The 21562-nt window shown below is 38.2% G+C and overlaps 1 protein-coding gene across 2 annotated transcripts in view; it reads left to right on the plus strand.

Moving 5' to 3' along the window:
* The window catches only part of LOC119739143 (breast cancer anti-estrogen resistance protein 1-like), a 45102-nt gene that overhangs the window by 12689 nt on the left and 10851 nt on the right, over window positions 1-21562 (plus strand). The window contains exon 1 of one of the 2 annotated variants that reach the window (XM_038213972.1): window positions 6257-7044. The exons of the other annotated variant lie outside the window; for it this stretch is intronic. Within the exon in view, the coding sequence (XP_038069900.1) occupies window positions 7042-7044 (3 nt within the window). The 5' untranslated portion in view covers window positions 6257-7041. Of the gene's footprint in view, window positions 1-6256; window positions 7045-21562 lie in introns of those variants that run through there. 2 annotated transcript variants of the gene reach the window in all.

Genomic DNA, 21562 nt, shown 5'->3' on the forward strand with positions numbered 1-21562 from the left:
CCTCACATACTAACGCGGAGGAAACTTAGATTTCAAGAAAACCGATTCTAGAACTGAAGTCTGCAAAAACTAGACTAGAATGATTCTACAAGTAGATGTGAATTGACCATTTTAGTAAAGGAACTCAATAACTCAACAGTAAATCAGAATTGTTAAATGATATCAAGAAGCTACGTTTGTTAAATTTTATTTAAAATATCAACACAAAATACAATGTGTGAAACCAAATCACAAAAATAACAATCCTTCGCAGGGTTTTTTTCGCAGATTTTCATGCCAGAAATGGGGGTGTTTATTCAAAATGAAGATGTTGAACTCTCTTCACAACTATTCTGGCCCAGTATAGTTGTGAAGAGAGTTCAACATCTTCATTATAAACACCCCCATTGTTTTTACCAAAATTTGCTCACTTCTTGGATAACGTTGATAGCGTTCGTAGTGGTGAAACTGAGGTGGACTATGTGAATGAACTCTCTTATCTTATCAAAATTACAGGGGCATTATACCTGAAATCCCAGAAAATTTCATGTTTTGGATTGTTTACTTATCGTATTTCAAAGGTCTGGTTGAATGGGAAACAAACCTAATGTCTTACTGTTGCTGAGAAAAGATGATAAAAACCAGTTGTTTACATCCGACGCGACAGACATTTTGTGGCATATCTATACATATTTCAAGTCGTGTCTTTTCAATGCAACGTACACATTGTGTGTGCAGTACATAAGACACACATTTACCAATGCACAAAATGTGCAAATAACACAAAAACGCCCGGTTTTGAAAGGATGGTTGTGTGGACATTTACTACTTTTAAATGCTCTTTCTATTTATTGTCATTTCGTTTAAAACGCTCTTTGTAGCCCAATTGGGCACATTTTAGGCTGTAATGCCCCTTTAAGCAAAGCCTTCAATCACACTGAGACAGGTACTAAAAATAAGCTCAGGAATAATGGATATGTAAACAAGTCAACTGGTCATAGAGGAGAGGAGAGGGCACCAGTCACGATGCAGACTTACTTGCCTTTTGTGTGCGTGCCCTTTTGGTTGCCAATTCCAGGACCTGCAAGCAGATACGTGTGTTGAGTCAACAACCAAGACATTACAATAGGCTGGGCTTTTATGGAGGGGTTCTGGGGATGGCTGGGGTTGAATCACACGGCAGTGCCTGGGTTTTTTGTGTTGTTGGAGAGAACATGGAGCAGCATGGAGATAACAATACAACCAATTTACAGGCACACCAAGAAATTTGAAGGGAGGTCTTGAGCTATCCTGGTTGCAAAGGGAACTACATGAAAAAGCTTTAAAGGGAATATACAACATTTGCAAACATCGAAAAATAAAGCTACCAAGTTTTTGCGAAATACCTTAATAGGATGTTGGTAAATGACAGTCTAAAGCATCCTGTAAAATTATGGCACCTGGTATACTGTCATTTTCAAGAAAAGTGTAATTTTTGTATCAATTTCCAACGCTGATCGGCCGATCAGCGTTGGAAACAACTGGCTTTTTTTCAAATACTGACCCCAATTGACCATTGCACTTGTTTGCAATCGATTACAAACCTATGAACGGGTACGAGCCAGCTAGACTGGTTCCCTGACCTTACAATTCCCCAATGTATGTAAACTGCTCTGTTTCTTCTTATATGGAGTCAGGGAACCAGACTACAGGAAAATGATCGTTTTTCTTGGTTTTTATAGCATTTTCGAACCCAAAACCTCCAAAAATTCAGTGTAGCTATATTTGCTATATATTTCCAAACCCCAATTCCATCCATTTCTGAAAATTACAGCAAAAGCAAATGATGTATATTCCCTTTAACACATGTGTTACCTTGACTTCTGTCATAGATTTGTTTTAGGATTTTGGTCAAAAGGATGGTCATCGTCATAATTCTGTGGTAAACCTCTGACTTTTACAACATGCGTACCATTCATTAAACTGATTCAGGAAATGTTGCAATTTACCATTAAAGGGAAGATACAACATTTGCAAACATCAAAAAAACAAAATGATCAAATTATCACGAAATACCTTACTGGATTGTTAGGGAATGACAGTGTAAAGCATCCTGTAAAATCGTGTCTCCTGGTGTGCTGACATTTTCAAGAAAATTTGTATTTTTCCAACACTGGTTGGCCGACAAGCGTTGGAGAAAACTGGCTTTTTTTCAAAAACCGCTCCGAATTTTCTTTGCAATTGATTACACACCTGTCAAGCGGTACAAGCCTGACAGATTCTCTGACCTTACAATTCCCCAAAGTCTATATTGCTCTGTTCATCTTAAGTGGGGTCAGACCTTAAGAACATGATTGGTTTTCTTGGTTTTTCCAGCATGTACCGGTACAAGCCCAAAACGTGAAACAAGTCAGTTTAACAATATTTGCTATAACATAAAATCCTCCAAATCCATTTATTTCTGAAAATTGTAGCAAAAGCAAATGTTGTACATTCCCTTTAAAGTTTAGCAAGTTGAGTAACACAGCAATTGTTTATTTTCTTTTTTAGACTGCAAATCTTAATGTGAATACGGTACATGCATAAATTATACACATGCGTTCACTGTTCTACTCTAATAGTAGTACAAAATGAAAGTATTTTGGGTAAATACAGTCAAGTGCCAGGTGCTCCAGCAATCTGAGGGTGCATCATTGTGCAACTGTTTGTACATTGTACCTTGTCAATTCTTTTGGCCCCTTAACCTGAAATTCCAGTGGTTTTGTGGTTGCTGGTGCTATCTTGTGAAAGTTCTGTAAACTTTGTTGCCAAACAGTTCAGCTTTGTTGAGCAAGGTTTTGCATCTTTGTCTGTGAATAGGAATTGTGTGTATGCCTTCAGATAAGGCACACATGTAGAGAAAGTGACCCTCTTGTTCATTTTAGTTGTAACCTATCATAATAAAGGTCAAAAGGGGTGGTTAAAAGAATAAAATGCCCCCCCTCCCCCCCCCCCCCCCAAAAGAAATTCTATCTTTCAAATTTAATTATGCTTACATGTTCCTCTTATTTGGCTCACATCCTATTGACCATCTAATGGAAATTACACAATTTTATGCTTTTTGGGTGCCTATTAGGAGGATGTCTTATTATTTGTTGCTTCTAATGGGGGGGGGGGGGGGGGGGGGGCTAATCTAATCTTAAACGCGTGTTTAGGGTTTTTGTCTCCAAGAAATGTGTATACCCCACTTGAAAAAAACCACAGGAATTATGCAGGTTACACGTACACGTGTATGTATGTATAATTTAAGCAATAGCAATTTTCGACAAACGACAAAGATACCACAGCTACCGGTAGATGTACTTCGGCGAAGATGGCAAATCCCACTAAATCCCACTAAAAGAAAAGAGCTGAACTGTCTTTATGCCCCATTTGGCCAAATTCAAAATGTACCATACCGGTAGAATGTATTTTGGTAAGGCATGAGTTCAGTTCTAGTCCCAAAAATTTCATATTTTGGAGGTTTTAAAAGCATAATTTTTTTTGAAACTTGACTTTCTCATTAATTTTGAAAAAAAAACATGTTTGTGGAAATATGGAGGAAAAAAATTGGAAAATATTTGGTGGAAGCATCAGAACTGTGGGGAAAAATTTGTGTAAAATATTTTATGGGAAGTCATTCCATACAAATAACATTATGTGAAGTAAACTAGAGATAAGCTACAGCTGCTCCCAAATGTGAATTTGCTGTCTGTGTCATTTGTCAAAGTAGAAGTGTATTGAACGTAATGAAATATCCTCCCAGTCATTTCTGTAATGTCACCTCTCTGATCTGTTTATAAAAGTGCTCCGACTTTTGTCAATATTAGGCCCAAAGGAAAACCAAACATTCCTCTTATTCCTGTAAACTGTTTACAGTTGCGCACATTATTGAAACGCTAATTTTATGACTCACCAAAAAGGTACATTTATTAACTGTTCCAATTTTGGGGTGATGCATGCAGCTGGCAGTTATTATTAAATTACCATCTGGGGATGTAGGGGGAGTAAACTGAAAGCCAGATGTTACGGTACAGTCATAGCCTGATTCATAAAGTCAGATTTGCGTGCCGACAAATTGTCGTACACACAACATTAATCTCGAGTTGTCCCAGGAGAGACAACTATTTCATTAGGGATTTGTCCAACATGATGCCAAATTGCTATGTAGTCAGAAACTTAAGAATAAACACAAGTATAAATTGATTTGTAGTGATTGCTTTTTGGACACCCTTTGTTCCTGCTTTGATTTGCTTGATTGCTATGATAGTGTTACAGTGTCAGTTACATAGATGTCATCCAGATTAAATTTATGTTATTTTTCATCAAGGTGGTGTGATTTTTTTTCATTTTTTCAACCAGGGTAGCTAGGTACATTGTAAAGATGGGCTTTTTGTTGGTCTGGATTCAAGCAAATGATCTGATAAATCGTAAGCAAACATACCATTCATTTATAACTTAAACATACACAGATGTACTGTACTGTAAATGTATACATGAACCCTTTGCTTGGACCCTTCAGGGTTTTCGCCGGGTTCTAATTATGGCATTGGGGCATTTGCTCTGAGGAATGACGCGAGCGCAGAGCCATTATGGCGTGGGGTCCAGGGGCCTGCTTAAGGGCCCCGAAAAATTCCTTAATCTGCCAGAGTATTAATGATGGCAATGCTATGTGCTTGAAGTTGATGAAAATTGGAACATCAAGCCCCATTAGAATAATCGTAGCATGGATGTAATGTTCCCGTACATGTGTGCCGTCCGTTTAAGATTACTATTAGTACTAGTAAACTATCCATTACCAAATTTTCATTTTGTCATCTTTTGTTGTCAATTTGATTACATGTATGTTAAGAGCAAGTCCTTCAATCCCTTGTAACAAAAAAATCCTCAAAAAAATGCAAGACATGCAAAGTCTTCTGTATTTGGTTGGTCTGAGCAGTGAACGAAAGTCGTTTAGTTTTGATCTAGTTTTTTTTTATACGGCAGGATTTAAATCAGAATTTCGGATTCTTCTGGAAGATGCCCACTTACGATTGTTGTGTAAATCTTCAGTAGTGTCGGAGCCTAGATGTTCATGTCAGTTAGAAAATGAAGTCTAAAGGAAGAAAACACTTTTAGATGTTTGGAAGGATGTGACAGGAATTGACACCAGTTGAACCGTCTTTTTACAACTGAAAACTTTTTACGACTCTCTTCCCCGAATAAAAAGAAAGATACCAGTTCTGCAAGGTTTCCTCTGAAAATCTGACAGAGGCTTTTGACCTCACTCAGTGTGGGCGTGAAGTGGAATGTGTATGCCAGCAACAAGGGGTATTATGTTGCTATTGTCATCCTCTGTTATTAGTAATACTGGTCTTTGCTCCTTATTGTGGTCAGGTCTATTTTTTTTTTCTGGGGAAGGATAATTAGGTCTTTGACATTGTCTGGTGGTAGCACTTCCTTGGGATTAAGTGGTTTGTATTGATTTCTTTTGTCAGTGATGTGGTCAGACCTGTTCTTGTTTAAGTTTGTGTAATGTTACATGCACATCAAGCTCGTGGAATATAACAGTACGTGTGTCCCTACATGTACTGGTATAATGTGTGTTATGTTGTATTAAAATTGAATATGACTGGTTCATTCAAAACCCCCATCGACTACAACAGGCCTACCCTGTATGTGTACCTGTACAATTGTATAGGCGCGCTGTTGAATCCAACTGAAAATTCTTTACTTCATGTATGTATAGTATGGAAGTACAGGTAGATCAATAAAATCGTACATTGCGCCCAGTTTTATTTGTAGTTAATTGTTTATAAGCATGTTTAAAACTGAAAAAGAAATCTTGTGGTTTAAAGTGGATTTTTTTAGAACATACATGTATGTATTAATGATATGGTACAGAAAAAAAAATGCTCTAAATTTGATACAGTTTGAGGAGATCTTGTAAACAAGATGAACAGTTATTTAATTGTACATATTTCACATTTTCATACACACGATTATCAGATTGCTCAATCTTGTAAAACAGTTCTTAAACAATTTTTTGTTTATAAAACAATAGGTAGGCCTATTGATTTGCAGGGATGATGCCTGTCATGGTATAGGCCTAAATATCGACACAGTCACCCCCATAAAATATCCAGAATGGTATTACCCACACAATGAAAAACAAATTAGCCTGAGGTTGTCATGTGTGATCAGGCTGGGGTCATTCCATTGCCATACTTCAGGGGCTATTCATTCAAGTACTTCCGGAGGGAGGTGACTCATGCATTCAGGGCAGAGGGGTGATTAGGGAGGGACATGAGCCAGTTTGTCACAGGCCATGGTTGTGTTAGGTTCACAGATTTAGTGTTTTTACCTGTCTGAATCTTCAAGTCCACTTCAGAAGCTGTCATGCTGGGCAGACAGATCAGCCTGACTTAAGTTTTTAGTCCTACTGTACATCAAGTAGTTATTTCTCAGTTTTGAAAACAAACTGCTCGGAAAAAAACTTGGACTGAAAACATCTTAAGTTGCCACCCGCTGCAGTGTAGTCTCTCTACAAAGGTCAAGAGATACTTGTAACTGCATGCAAGGACCAGCTTAAGTTGAATTATTGTGACTTCAAGGTCGGCCTACTACAGCAGTAGACTTCACAGCTCTGAGCTTGTTGTAGTCCTAGAAGTACACAGTCTTCTTGGTCTATGGTTCAAGCATATGTAGAGCCAGTTCAAGCAAGGCATTTGAACTTGAAGGCAGTTACATGTACTTCATTCGCATGTCGTCACTGATGAGCGGTTTTCTGTAGCCTTTGCTAGCACAGAGGAAGTGGAAACATTTACTTCAGGACATCTGCTCAATTTTAGTCTGTGCCTGTTGAACTGTTACATAAGACAATCTAAAAACTTGTCACAGGAACTTGATTGAGCTGAGAAAACAGGATGTAAACATGGATATTACGTGTGATTCGGCACAAATGTGAACCTACATAAGACCTTACTTAGTCTAATTGTTAAGTTAGAGTGCCTGCAACTTAACTAGCAAGTCAGTCTACTGTTTTGTCGATTCACCGCAAGATTTGTTTGAACATCAATTACAGAAATGGTGAGTAGAATTTAAACTATTTTCCTCCTTCGTAAACAACATGAGACTGTTGTTTTGTACGTTTGTTTCAAGAAAGATGGTACAATTTTGAATCTGATGAAAAAAAATGCTGAGTTTAAAGGTCTGTCTTGACATAATTTATGTTGAGTCGAAGTCGGCTTGTTTTAGTTTCAACTTTAAAATTGGAAACTTTTGTGTGTGTGTACAGTATTGTACCGGTGCGCTTGGTAGCCTACTGCCTAGGATTTGCAGTGTGTCTACATGATCTATCAATCATGTCTATGGATACTGAAAAAATACAGTACACTAAATCTTGAGACAAATAAAGGATTCCGCCTTTTCTTGTGCTCCTTTTAAAATTAAACTTTAAAACGTCCAGATCTGTTTTCTCACCTGTACAAATGTGACCTGATCAAACTCATTAAAGTGCCGTAATGAATGATATCACAGTAATTGAGCGGTCAACTTCTGTAGCCTGTTTGTTATCTGGGTATTAATCTTTCCATCGGCCTGATTTGACTCCGACGAAGCTTGCTCTGTTGTATCACAATCACACTGCAAACAATTTGAAGTCAAGGATACTTGCGATAATCTGCAATCATCATCAAAGATCAGATAATCTCAAGCAGTTCATTCCATCAACATGGGACGTTCACTGGCCGTGTGTTCTGTTGTAAATATGGTAAAAAAAAAGTGAGATTTATTTAGTTCCTAGTCCTACATTCTTTTGTCTACATTCAGGTCGTTCAGTTGTTCAAACTTTAATGTTCCCAGAACTTCTGAAATTTTAAACGCCCGGAAATTGCAGAATAATTAGAAATTTTAATTACATTTTGGTTCTGGATAATAATTTTCTGCCTACTCAGATGTACCAAGTGGCTGAAAGTAAAATCACAGTAGTGAAGGTGTTTAACTTGTTACAAAAAAAATTAGTTTTTTTTTTTTTATATACTCTACATGCATTTTATGAACTTCTTTTTGATATGGAGAAAAAATACATAGTACGTGTAGATTCTGGGGCTGAAGTACAAAAGACAGACATAAATTGCAGTAAGGTTTATCGGGTACTTCATATTTATCTTGAGTCATTTTAACAAGTCTGTTTTGTAATCACTATTATAATAATAACACCGCCCGTCTGAAGGATACTGTTTCACAAGCTCAACAACCGAATTTGAAAGGCGGAATATTTGCCATTATTCCCTCTTCAGTCGGCCTTTTCAGAGATTATGTTTACAAAAAGTCTGGAGTATAATATACTGGGCCAAGGTTGAAGTGGTCCATAGAACAAGTGGAAGTTACACCGGGCTAGTGGGATACTTCAAAGAAAGGGCATATTTTTCGAGTGAGTGGGCACCTTCAGTATTGAGAGCGGAAGGAATGCCATTGTCTGGGGCAATGTGTTAGGGTTGCATCAGATGAGCTTAAATGTTATCGCTGTAGCATTAGGAAAACAGGATTTGTGGGATTACATTACATGTACAGTCAGGGTCTTTAGTCCACATTTGAAAACATGATTTTATTTATTTTTTATTTACCTGGAAGTACATAAACCTGTTTTTGTGGTGGTTTTCCATTTGGGGTACTCCCTCTTCTGCTATTAATAAGTACATTCCCACGTGCATTGTACATGTACATGGTTACCAAAGAGTAAGTTGCAAATCAATACGTACCAGTACATGTACTTGGGGGGGGGGTGCTGTGGTCCAATGGTTACAGTGTTCGATTCGTGTGCCGTGGTACATGGGTTCGAATCCTGACAGGGAACATAGTTCTTGTGGTCTTGAGCAAGACACTTTACCATTATTGCTCCGTCCTTCGGATGGGACGTAAAGCCGTAAGTCCTGTGTGTTGTGTAACGCACGTGAAAGAACCCGGCAGCATTAACGCTTATCGCTAAGACAAGGGGTTTGCCCCGGTGTTTCTGGCATACTGGCTGCTATATGCGCCGCAGCACCTTGTAAACCCTTGATAAAGGTGCTACATAATTGGGTCTCATATTTCTCATAAACTTCATTTACCTGTCGTAAAAAAAAATAGACATAATTACCAGCGCCTTGAGCACCTAATTGCTGGTAGATATGTGCGCTATATAAGACTCCGGTATTATTATTATTACTATGGCTGTCCTGAATATACTAAATATTCAAAAATTTGATCATCAACCTACTATTCGAGTAGATTTTTGGTGGTTTGAATATCCGGGGAAAAAGGGAAAAAACTATGCATACACTGGTACACACACGAGTACATGTACGACTGTGATGTTATTTTCATCGTAAAGTTGTGGCGCTAATATTGCAAGATGCCACGTTTATGTTGATGGTAAAAAATTTTTGTCGATGGTGACTTTGTTGTCAACGATGGTTCATTGTAATTTGCTCCCATCCATTTTAGCAAGGTTAAGAACTTTATAACATAGCCCTTATAGGCCTTATAATGTGCAGGCCTTAAAGTTACTGCAAAACATTCCAGCTGCCCATAATATCGACATAGTTCACAAATATTAACTGGCGCGCTTTGCGTACAACTTTTGGCAAATGTAAAACTTGATCAGCAAGTTTCGAAAATTCAAATATTTGGTCAAATCCAGTTTCGAATAATCGAATATTAAATTATTGGGAAATGGACAGCCACAATGTGTACACTGCATACATGTACGGTACATGTATACATGTTAGCAAATCCTGGGTACATTTTACTTCATGTTCACTGGGGAAATGATAACCAAGCGTTCCTTTTCCAGTTTCATTTTATTCACTTTTCTCTGCAATCTCCATTAGTCTCCAGGCCCGGGCCAATATTGATGATGAGCTTCCCATTTAACAGTGAAACCTCTGTAGTTGGAAGGGGGGGGGGCTTTTGTCAGCAGTTGATGAAAGGAGTTACTGTACTTGTTCAGGAGATTGGCCCCTTGTACCTCATCACTGGGGCATGATTGCCATGAGGTGATTAAACTGAGTTTGTGCCTTGAGCCTTTTGCTCCTTGATTGATTGTGCAAGTACATGTACATGTACATGTATGGTGCATGGTGAGTAGGTCCATGTCGAAAAATTAGGACCGCAATTTCTCAGATTTGTCACTGTCATTCAAACTGGCTATTTGAGTTATTGAGTTATTTCAGCAGTTTCATGAGGCAAGCTACGATGGGTGCATTTGAATGAAGAACTAACCTACAGGTACATGGTCTCCTTACAATTAAACTTCTTTATTCGTCTAAATGGTGAACATTTGAGCCAAGCCATGCTCCATCACTCTATTGACATGATTACAAAGACCATTTTTTCCCCTGAAATGTACATGTACGTAACCTGTACAAATACAATAGCATGCACTGTACATGTACATACATGAATATATACACCATTGTGCTGGCCAATTCTTTATTTTTCCTCGGCATTCCAAGCAAAGGAAACAATTTTACCATCCCTGCCCCAAAAAACAAAGACATGGGAAAGAATTAGGCCCTATTTAACAATACATGTAGGCCTATACATGTACCGATATGTACATACATACATGCACATAGTGTGTCGTTCAATACTGTCAGTTACTTTAATGGTACATGTATGTATGTAAGTGTGACTGGTTAGGCCATTTTTTTTTTAAATTACCGGTTCATATACTTGGATTATGGGATCACCGCCAAAAAAAAAATCGGAAATCGAAAAAAAAATATTTACAAAATCGCTGCCCAAAAATTCCATTTTGATGACCAAAAAAAAAAATTACCCCCACCCCCAAGAAAATTTGCCTTCCGACTAGTAATTACAAAACTTTTGAGTCATTGCCCGACCCCGGGACCCCAAAAAACCCATTATACAAGTAATTTTTTTTAATGACCGTACATGTACATGTACATGTAAGAGCCATGACTCAGGTGCATGAACTGAACCTGTTACCTGTCCCCCTGAAACTTGATTTGTGATGTCTGTCTGGTTTTCCAAATGCAGCCACTTTTTATAGACAAGCCTAGCACTAGTACTTAGTAGTTATTAATGCATAATTGCTTTGATGCTGGCTACCCTCATTGCACATGACAGCTTGCTTCCCCCTGGGTGGTGGGGTGTTTCTTGGCAGGTCTCTCACCAGTCTGTCACAGGTCATGGCGTCAGTCCCCAATAGGGCCCCTGAGACCTCCCATGCCAAAGAATAACAAGTTTGTCAAGTTTTAGCCAGCATGGACATAATCATAATTTCCTGGGGAGGTACCTGCCAAATTTGCTTGTAAATTTCTCCCCTCTGACCTAGTCAGAAGGGGACCTGTTTTGCAAAAAAGTAAAACTTTCTTACAGTGTACATGTAGTTGTCAATATGTTGTTACCAATGTCTGTTTTAAAGGCAGTATAAATGTTAATAACTTTTAGCACAAGCAGTACTTTGGTCTCTGGCAGATGAGTTAGCTAACATGTGCATTTTTATTCTGCTGCAGAAATGAGTATGCATGGATATTTAAATTTTGAAACAGTGGTTTTTAAAGACCGTACCAAATTTGTGAAAACACTTACATATGTACATGTACGTACATTGAAACCCATTTCCTAAATTACAAAACTAAAATTATCAGATATCGGTGGGGATTTGGGAGGATACAATGAAAGTGTTAAACCAACATGTAGACCAATCACAAGAGGGTGTCTACATTTTTTACAACTCTGAAATTCCTGTGAGACACACCCACTAAAATTACATTACACAGTACGGGTACCTACCACTGATCTCTATATAAAGACTGGATAGCGGATATGCATACAACATTCACACAGTAGACTTTGCATATTGACCAATTCGCCCCCGGTCTCACGAAGATGGCCGCGTATAATACAAACGTTCTACGCGTAAATACGCGCGCGTTGTATCAACAGTTGACGCGCATTTTGGTCACGTACACATATTATGATGTTCTAAAAGGAACACATTTCCATAGTGATTATTATTTCAAAAACGCCGAAAAAGTGATTTGCGGCATTATAAAAGTAACCACTACGTTAGAAAAATTGTAGTAAACCTTGGTCAGTTGGTCAGTGGTGGTGGCCAAAATATAAGTCAAGTGAGCCGCGACGTTACAAAAGAAATCAAGCTGTCTATAAAGACGGCAACTTGTCCTTTGTAGATCACCAGCCGGTCTCACCAATATGGCGTCAAATTTGTACATTGTGCGGCTCTTTATTAGCTATCCAGTCTTTATATAGAGATCAGTGGTACCTACACACACATTTACTATAAACATGTAACAATGATGCTTAATAATTGAGAGCTTAAACTCTCTAGTCCTTCACTACATGTACATGTACATCATGTATTATGATAATGGTGTCCTTGGGTCTGTTTATAAAAGACAACAGAAGTGACTTGAGTGGAAAATTTGCCTCTAGAGTGGTATTTCTTGACTCTAATAAGACTGCTGGCAGTGAGACACAACAGTGCAGCCATTTTAGTGGACCTCACAAGACATGCCAATGATAATGTAAAGTGACTGGTCTCATTTGTCTAGGCAACAAACCCCCATTTTATGGATGGAGTGATACTTTATCTACTCCACAAGGCCACATACGGTAAGATTGGAAAATACCTCCATGATAGCAGAAGAATCTCTCTTACTGTTCCTTGCTCTATGACTAAACTCTGGTGAGCTTGAGAAAGTGCCGCCTCCATTGCTGTAGCCACAGCTTTAGGACCGGCAACAAAGCTCGTTTACCAGTTCATCAAAGCACAGAATTCACATCTGTACCATTTTTTAATACAATCCATCTCTCCTTTTGTAAGTTTAGAGCTCTTAGTCTTAGCTTAACTTTGCATGCAATTGTGCCACATTAACTCAAGGATTTTGCCTTATTGTTAAGCTCGATTAAAACTGGGATGTACCTTTGTAATTATGTATTTACTTTATCCTTTTAAAAATTGCTAGTCCTGGCCTCTTTTGTCGGCTGTCTTGACATCTTCCGAAAGTCGCACGTTTTTTTCTCCCATAGAGTTGTATTTTGTTCTTCATTTAAACACCTTCTCCCCCATCATGTTTTCTCCAATTACATTAATCTTGTTTATATTGATTATTTCATGAATACATTAAAAAAAATGCTTTATTTATCTTGTTAAAATGATAGTTTGAAATCAAGATATTTTTTTGAACTGTTTATTCTTTCGTTGGTTGATGGGAGTAAAGTTCCTGACAAATGATTGTCTGAACAAATAAGGACTAGTTTTGGGCCACCCTTGATGCCCCATAGGCCCATACTGCATATTTACATATATGTACATGTATGCTTGCTATGAGGCTGCAATCCAGTATCTGCTTAAAATCAGCTGACCTAATTCTGCAAATAAAAAAAATTCCATGCCTTTATTGCCCAAAGCAAGATGAGGATGTGATGACATGTACATGTAGAATACGTGGGCCATGAATAATACAAGTCTTGTGTGTACCGTATCTGCACATGATTGTTAGACCAGGATAGAATCTTCATGTTTAGAACTCATATGATTTTACTATAAAGGTATATATATTTGATGGATAAGTACACATCAACAATGTACATGTATACATAGATTTTCGATTCATTTTGTCTAGTCTACATTTACTATACTAAACATGTCTGTGTCATCTTGTTAAAATTATAATCACATATTTTTCACCTGGCATGATTCCCCGCATTACTTACAGTGCTGACGTTGTGTGCAATGTACATCATGTACATCTGTCATCTTTCCCGGAATTATTTATCAGTTGTTATCACAACGTCACTCAAGCATTTTTTCTTTATCTGGGTGCTAAAACAAGCAGCTGTCCTTTCAATAATTCCAACAGTTGTATGCCTTTTTGTATTCTGATAAAACATTTTCAAATGACTACAATCTAATCTGACTGGATAGATTGCTAAAGCTGTAGGTGTACATGTTCATACAAACATCTTCAAGAAGTACATGTACATGTACACGTGACCATGTGCAAGCAGAAGTTTGTTTACCACAAACCTGAAGCGTGAAGCTTGGACTGGTCGTTGCATATACCGGTATTTGGAGTTCAGATAAAGAACATTTTGTGGATGGGACAGTGGCTTAATAACGACAGCCCAAGCTTGGCCTCTACTTTGAATTTATTAGAAACAGAATCTTGTTCCTTTGGGACTACCAGGGGTAGCATTCCTTCATGGGACAACCAGTAGAGCATTACAGTTAAGCTCAGATTGTGTCAACAAACAGCAGACAGTTTTAATGAGGTGCTAATTACCGTTTTGGTTTAATAGGCAGCTGTGTCTGTGTTATGACTGGCCTAGTTTTATAACAGGCCAGTAGTATACAAACCAAGTTAGACCCAATAAAAACAAATAGTCGTTTCCTTTTTGTTCTTTTTATGGGACAAGGAACACAATTCACAAGTGGCGGTTGTGACAATAAGAGCAAAGTTTTGTCCAGCATAATGAGTCTTGTTACATGTAGATCATCTATATGTACTCTTATCAAACAAGCCCTCAACGTACTTGCAATCTGGCCCAACAGTTTAATATTGTCATTACAAATGTAGATCTATGTGCAGGGAGTTTTATAATCTAGTAAAGTGTACAATTGATTTGACTGGTAATACAAGTAAAGACCTTGAAAGGTGAAGAGATGGGGTGTTCCACGAAATGGTTCTGGTTTTCCTGGGTTGATAATAATTGTGAGAAATACATGCAAATTGTTTTCAGTGGGATTGTAACACTAACAGTGGGAGACACACCACAAAACTTGATGTGGTTGAGGTTACTTGCAAACAAGAAAACATGGTATTGTCTAAATTTAGAGTGGGATGTTTGCCCTTGCGTGAACCTGTGTTTACCAAAAGGCTTTGGGAACCATTTCCACGAAAAAAAGTTGTGAATAGCTGTGTGCTATGGGAAGGCCAATGGATGGGACTCATCACGCAAAATTTTCTGTCATGAAACAAAAAGTACATATACCATACCATACTACATATACCATACTAGTACTACATGTACCGGTACCATATCCAGACAGAGATGTGTTACCGGTACATGGTGATAATGGAGTTGTTATACATGTACATGTACTTTGGGAACTGTAAAAATGGGAAGGCTCAGTACAATCAGAATATTTGTACGTTTAGTTTCAGACTTGAATTTCAGATGAATGGTCTTTTTTTTGTTGTCTTATCCAGTCTACTAATCACTGATGTATCTGTTTATATGTACATTGCATTAAATACCGGTATCTACCGGTACATCTATACATGTTGTAGTTGTGCAAGCCAAAACAGCTCTCTAAAAATGGACAATTGTATTGGGAGCAAATGTACAGATATGCTGAACTCAAATTCAATTGATGTACATTGTACGTCTCTTTGCCATCACTATTTTTACATACATTGTACATGTACATAAACATGTACATGTACAGGCTAGGGTTACAGTGAATTTACACTTGGGCCCTACCCTTTTGACAACCCCTACCCTCATTTTTTTTTGGGGGGGGGGGGAAAATGAGGGGGAAAACCCGAAAACCATTTACATACATGTATGTACCCTTGACTACACGCAGACACTTCCATATGATCGATTACAAAAAATTGCCAACATAAAAAATCCCCTACCTACCTACCCTATTTTCAAATGTCATGTACATTGTAATCGGAAGCAGAACATTTTTTTTTGGTCTTACCGTACATAAAACTTGAATCAGAACATTTTGTCATGAACAACTTGTAAACATTACTCATTACGAAAAATCCTTTGTTACTGTGGCTACTGGCTGAGCACAGAATTGTGTAAACATGGTAATATCCTACAAAGTTTTCAAACTTTCCCTAACTTGTCTCAAGCAGCTCTCCCCAAATAACGTACTTTGACACTGTACTACAGACTACAGTCTTCAGGCATTTTTTGCGCTGTAAAATGGACCAAGACCCTAAGGAATCCGCTGAAAAAACATCCCCATTCGTTTCACCGACCCTGACATGGGAGTTGCCCATTGCTGGATCCTGACCTAAAAACCTTGAAATCCATAATCTCTGACCTAACTCAGCAGAAGCCAAAAGAACCCAGAAATTTTCCCATGAGCTCGAAAGAATCTTGTTTCGATCAAATCCTATTGTATACACATGCGCGGACTCTTTGGAATGAAGTTTGAAGTGGAAAACGAGTAAATATTTCAGTACAGCTAAAGTATTGTGTGGGGTGTTTTTCCTGTGGGCGATTTTTGGATTTAACCTTCTTATAGTCGTCAGTTATTGTGTAGTCCTGCTGGTGGAGTTTATTCTGGCTTGTGTAAGAAAAGAACCATTAAAATAGTGGGGTGTTTGGCCATTTGTCAGCTACTACATTTTGTACTTTTGTAGGAGAATCTTTTAGGGAATCCCACAATGTACAGTACATTAGACGAGTGGCATTGAGGGCTTTGGGGGGGGGGGGGGTACTATAAAAATAAAATTCATGTTTGTAAGCTCATGCATTTATTCCTTATTTAGTTACGTTTTTTTTGTATTTCTTGTTCATTGTTACTGTATCATTTAGCACATTTACATGGTGAGGACATGATAGTGCTTTGGGCCTACATGTAAAGGGGGTGCAGTCATTTATACTTGGGAACAAATAGGTGCCTTGGGAATGCGGCAAGAATCTGAACAAGAGTGGACATTGTTCAAGGAAAGGTCATGATCTGCAATGTACAGAACCAAAGGGGCAGGGCGAGGTACTTTACTGGAGCCGCAGTAGAGCTGTTTTGGGTAGGCATGTTCTATAACCAAAAGTATTTTAGGGTTTTCAAGAAAGTGGGTGATGGGTCAGCCAGTAGGGCCCTGAATAAAATAGGTTCTTCTAGGAGTTCAATTTCATTTAGCAGTGGACAACACCGTCAATAACACAACATGTATTGCTCAACAAGGTTATCTGCAACATGCATTCATCCCTCCCCCCCCCCCTCACTTTTAAAACTTCTGATATTGAGCCAAATCTAGGCCATTACATGTATCAATACATTGTTTCAAACTGAAACAGAACAGTTGTGTGAATCATCTTTTGTCAGCTACCTGTTAAACACTATCAACTGCAACCCAAACAAACACGCTTTGTAGGAAAATAAACAGAACTCCTACAGTCAAACATAGTAATTGGGTCATCCAAAAAAGTCTAACAAGGTGAACCCACTGCCCCCTGAGTTTCAGTTTCAAGGGGGAGGGGTGGATGGGAAGAGCTCTGTGCTGAACTTTTAGACTGTGCACATTCCAAAGGCCTGACATAACCCTCCGTACACCCCCACATTTGTAGTGCGGTACAGGAATTGTCTGGACTTTTGTACCCATACTGTGTGAACCTTGTTATGATATTAGTAAGATCCTTGCTGATGTCACCCACGTTTAGGTTCACCGAGTTTCACAGGAACTTACTGGTATTTGCCTCAAAATGAGTCATGGCAACAGCTGGTGGAATTGGCCAGCTGTGGGGATATTTGTTGTAAAACCTTACTCGAGTTAGCACACGTACAATGTTCATGTACATTTCATCCTCATATTCATGGTTTAGCCATCCAAATATCCAGACTGAATTCATATTGCACTGTAGGTGAGCTAAAGAACCAGGTACAATGTACATGTACATGTACATGTACAAGCATACATGTACAAGGAATAGTACTGTACATGTACATTGCTGGATAATTTGGCTGTGATCATTTCTGTATTGAGCAACCCCATGAATTTGGGCACAGAATTTACAGCTTTCAAAAGTAGAAGTAGGACTGTATTATTGTGAAGACAAAGAATCTCATGTACATGTACATGTACATGTACATCATTGTACAAGTACAGCTCTATGATGCCACCTAAACCACAACCTTTCATCTTGAGACGAGACAGTCGCACATTGTAATATCTCTGCCAGTTGACCTTAACTTTTCCTTATTTCAAAAACATATTGCGTCCATGAAGATTTTTACGAGCAAGCCTTCTGCCGTCAAATTCAAAACAAATAACCCAAATGGAATGTCATATAGGCACTAGGGGCAAGCAAAGGTTTCTTCTCATCGTAAATTTCCAGTTGGGTCTGAAGGTCATGTGCTGACGGCCCCTCTGCCATGAACAAACTTGACAAAAGTTGGGCCAAACTGTTGCCATTGCAGGTGGCTTTCTGATTAGTCAGAAGGTCAGGTCCATTTGTGGAAGGTCACTTTATTTGAGGCAGGGTTTCCAAACCAGTGATAAATCTATGCAAAGGGCTTGCAAAGGTCTGCAGCAACATTTTGTTACAAAGGACCCAAACTGCCAAAAATTGTAAAATGCAACTTTTGAATCCACTGGTCCAACATTCACTGCAAAATTGTGACATGTACATGTTATTGTATGCGCTACATGGTGTCACCTCAATATGGCTTCTTGTTTTGGTTGTTAAATTCTATTATACTAATTATTAAACCTTCCTTTAGAAAGTAACGTACATGTAGTGCACTGTACTGAATGCACAGTGAAGGAGATAAGCGGGAAAGCATTTCCAACAGAAACAACATTACGAAGATCTAGTTGACTCAATTTGTGAGAAAAACCAAAGGATTGATTCGTTTTCATTTCATTTCAATCAACATTTATAAAAATGCCAAAACATATGAAATAGTATAACAAAGAGAAATTTAAATACAAGTAATAGTACTAAGAAAAGTAATGCGGAAAGAACAGTACATGTAGGCCTAAACTGAGTGGCAATTATGAAGGCATCTTCCGAAGCCTAGGGCATTTACCGGTAGGAGATGCCTAAAGAAACCTGTTCCATTAACAACAGTGATAGACTAAAATCAGACAAACATAGATGCAATACACGTGGGACGAATATAAATAATCTCCCTTGCATAAGATTAACACAAGCAGTTTGATAAAACTCGTCTTTAGGAGACTAACAGATTAGTCCTTGAGTCGGAGGCCAAGTGCACCCGACCCCTGCGTCTACTTGTAACAGATGGAGGGGAAATTTAATGATAACATCTCATCACAACACCGTCTCCGCATGATCGGCCGACCAGACAGGCCCAGAAATAATATACAATGTGATCCTGGTTCTGATATTAATTTGATATGGAGTAAGCGCAATTCTGACATCTCCATCAAAACATGTTTGTCTAGGATTGCGGTGTTCCAATTCTGTTCTGAGTGATGAATATATATGGGCACAAAGAAACACGCAAACAATAATTGAAAGGCCGGCTGGCAAATATTGACTCGGGAACGGACAACAATGCAGGCCATGTTGACAATAGCTGGAATTCCTGCCGGAGATAGACTATCCTTTGGAATGTACATAATTATATGATGAATTTTTAGGGACGGTTTAATTATAGGGACTAGTGATTTTCCTTTTTGCCCAATTTACAACAGACTTGATGGAATTTGCTCTTCTGAAACAAAATTTGGTTTTGAAGGCAAAGCTTACAATTATTTTGTGTACCTTTGTGGACAACAAGTACAGAGTGTCAATTCAATTTAGTTATTGGATGACTGGCCCAAATGGTTGCCCATTTAGTGACTTTCGGCAGAAAACTTTTACAATACAATTTTCAATTTTAATTGGTACCGGTACATTGTGCACATGTATTTTAGTTTGGTCTCCAACCTCTGTGGTGCTTTTTAAAACATGTAAGTGTAGCAAACCTATACAAACATGTAGAAACCAAAGGTTTTGTATTGGCTTAACAGCATAGCGCCCTCTGTTGTTAACAAGCTCAGGATTTACTGGTATTTGTGAATGGCATTGCAGTGCACTGTACACTTTGCATCTTTGTTAAAGGGAATATACAACATTTGCAAACAACGAAAAATAAAACTATCAAGTTTTTGCGAAATACCTTAACAGGATGTTGGTAAATGACAGTCTAAAGCATCCTGTAAAATTATGGCACCTGGTATACTGTCATTTTCAAGAAAAGTGGTATTTTTGTATCAATTTCCAACGCTGATCGGCCGATCAGCGTTGGAAACAACTGGCTTTTTATCAAATACTGGCCCCAATTGACCATTGCACTTGTTTGCAATCGATTACAAACCTATAAACGGGTACGAGCCAGCTAGACTGGTTCCCTGACCTTACAATTCCCCCAATGTATGTAAACTGCTCTGTTTCTTCTTATATGGAGTCAGGGAACCAGACTACAGGAAAATGATCGTTTTTCTTGGTTTTTATAGCATTTTCGAACCCAAAACCTCCAAAAAGTTAGTGTAACTATATTTGCTTTATATTTCCGACCCCCCAATTCCACCCATTTCTGAAAATTACAGCAAAAGCAAATGATGTATATTCCCTTTAAGTCGCTTACACTTTAGGGCAGGATGCCGTCACTAGTTGAGAAATGTGAAAAGGGAAACGACTCAATGACAGAATATTGCAATTGTTAAAAGCATTTCAGAAGATTTTCCAACATTGTGCCTTAAAGGGAATGTACATTATTGGCTTTTGCTGTAATTTTCAGAAATGAACTACATGTATTTGGGGGGGTTAATAGATCAAATATTGTTACACTGACTTGTTTGAAGTTTTGTGTTTGAAAATGCTGGAAAACCAAGAAAAACAAAAAATTCAAGTAGTCTGGTTCCCTAAACGGATTAAACGGATCAAAAATGCCGGAAAATTGTAAAGGTAAATGTAAGGGAACCAGTCTACAGTACATGTAGCTGGCCTGCACCCGCTCATCAACATGGAACCAATAGCAAACAAAATTTGGACTGAAAAAAAAACCGGTAAATTTGGATCAGTAGTTGAAAAACAGTTAGGTTTTTTCCAACAGTGGTCGGCCGACCACCGTTGGAAATGTATACAAAAGTACCATTTTTCTTGAAAATGACCTCACACCAGGTGCCCTAATTTTACAGGATGCTTTAGACTGTCATTTACCAACATCCTAGTAAGGTATTTCATAACAACTTGGTAGTTTTATTTTTCGATGTTTGCAAATGTTGTATTTTCCCTTTAACTTTAAAGTTTTTGTTTTTATCTGCATATTTCCAAACTTTTTTGGTGGTTTTGTTGTCACTAATGCACTAAATTTAATGGTTCCCCGAGAAACATGTGGGTACAACGATTCTTGTTTCGTAGTTGTGGGGACTAGTACACACATGTTGTCCCATTATGGGGACTGAAGACACTATGGGGACAGCAGAAAGTCCCCATAACTTGGTCCTAATTTGCCTGACAAAAACTTCCCCTGACAAAAAAACTTCCCCATAATGCTGTGACGGCCCGCCTATGTTTACATACAGGGGTATGCTCTGTTTTACACCCAAAAATTGACTCTGTTTTTGTACACAATTCTTGAAATCTTGCATTCTTGCATTCTGTACATTCACTTCAGCAATTTTCCATTCTAAGGCCAAATCGTAGCAAGTTTATAGTAAAGCTTTGTACTTTTTATTTTGGACTATAATTTCTGTCTACATAACAACATGTACATTCGTTTACTATTAGTGAGTACAAAAAAGACAAACACCTACATGTACATACACGGATACATTCTACTTAGAACCCACAATTCAGGGATGACCACGTACCG

The sequence above is a fragment of the Patiria miniata genome, unplaced genomic scaffold (assembly GCF_015706575.1).
Source record: "Patiria miniata isolate m_02_andy unplaced genomic scaffold, ASM1570657v1 HiC_scaffold_30, whole genome shotgun sequence".
Lineage (NCBI taxonomy): Eukaryota > Metazoa > Echinodermata > Asteroidea > Valvatida > Asterinidae > Patiria > Patiria miniata.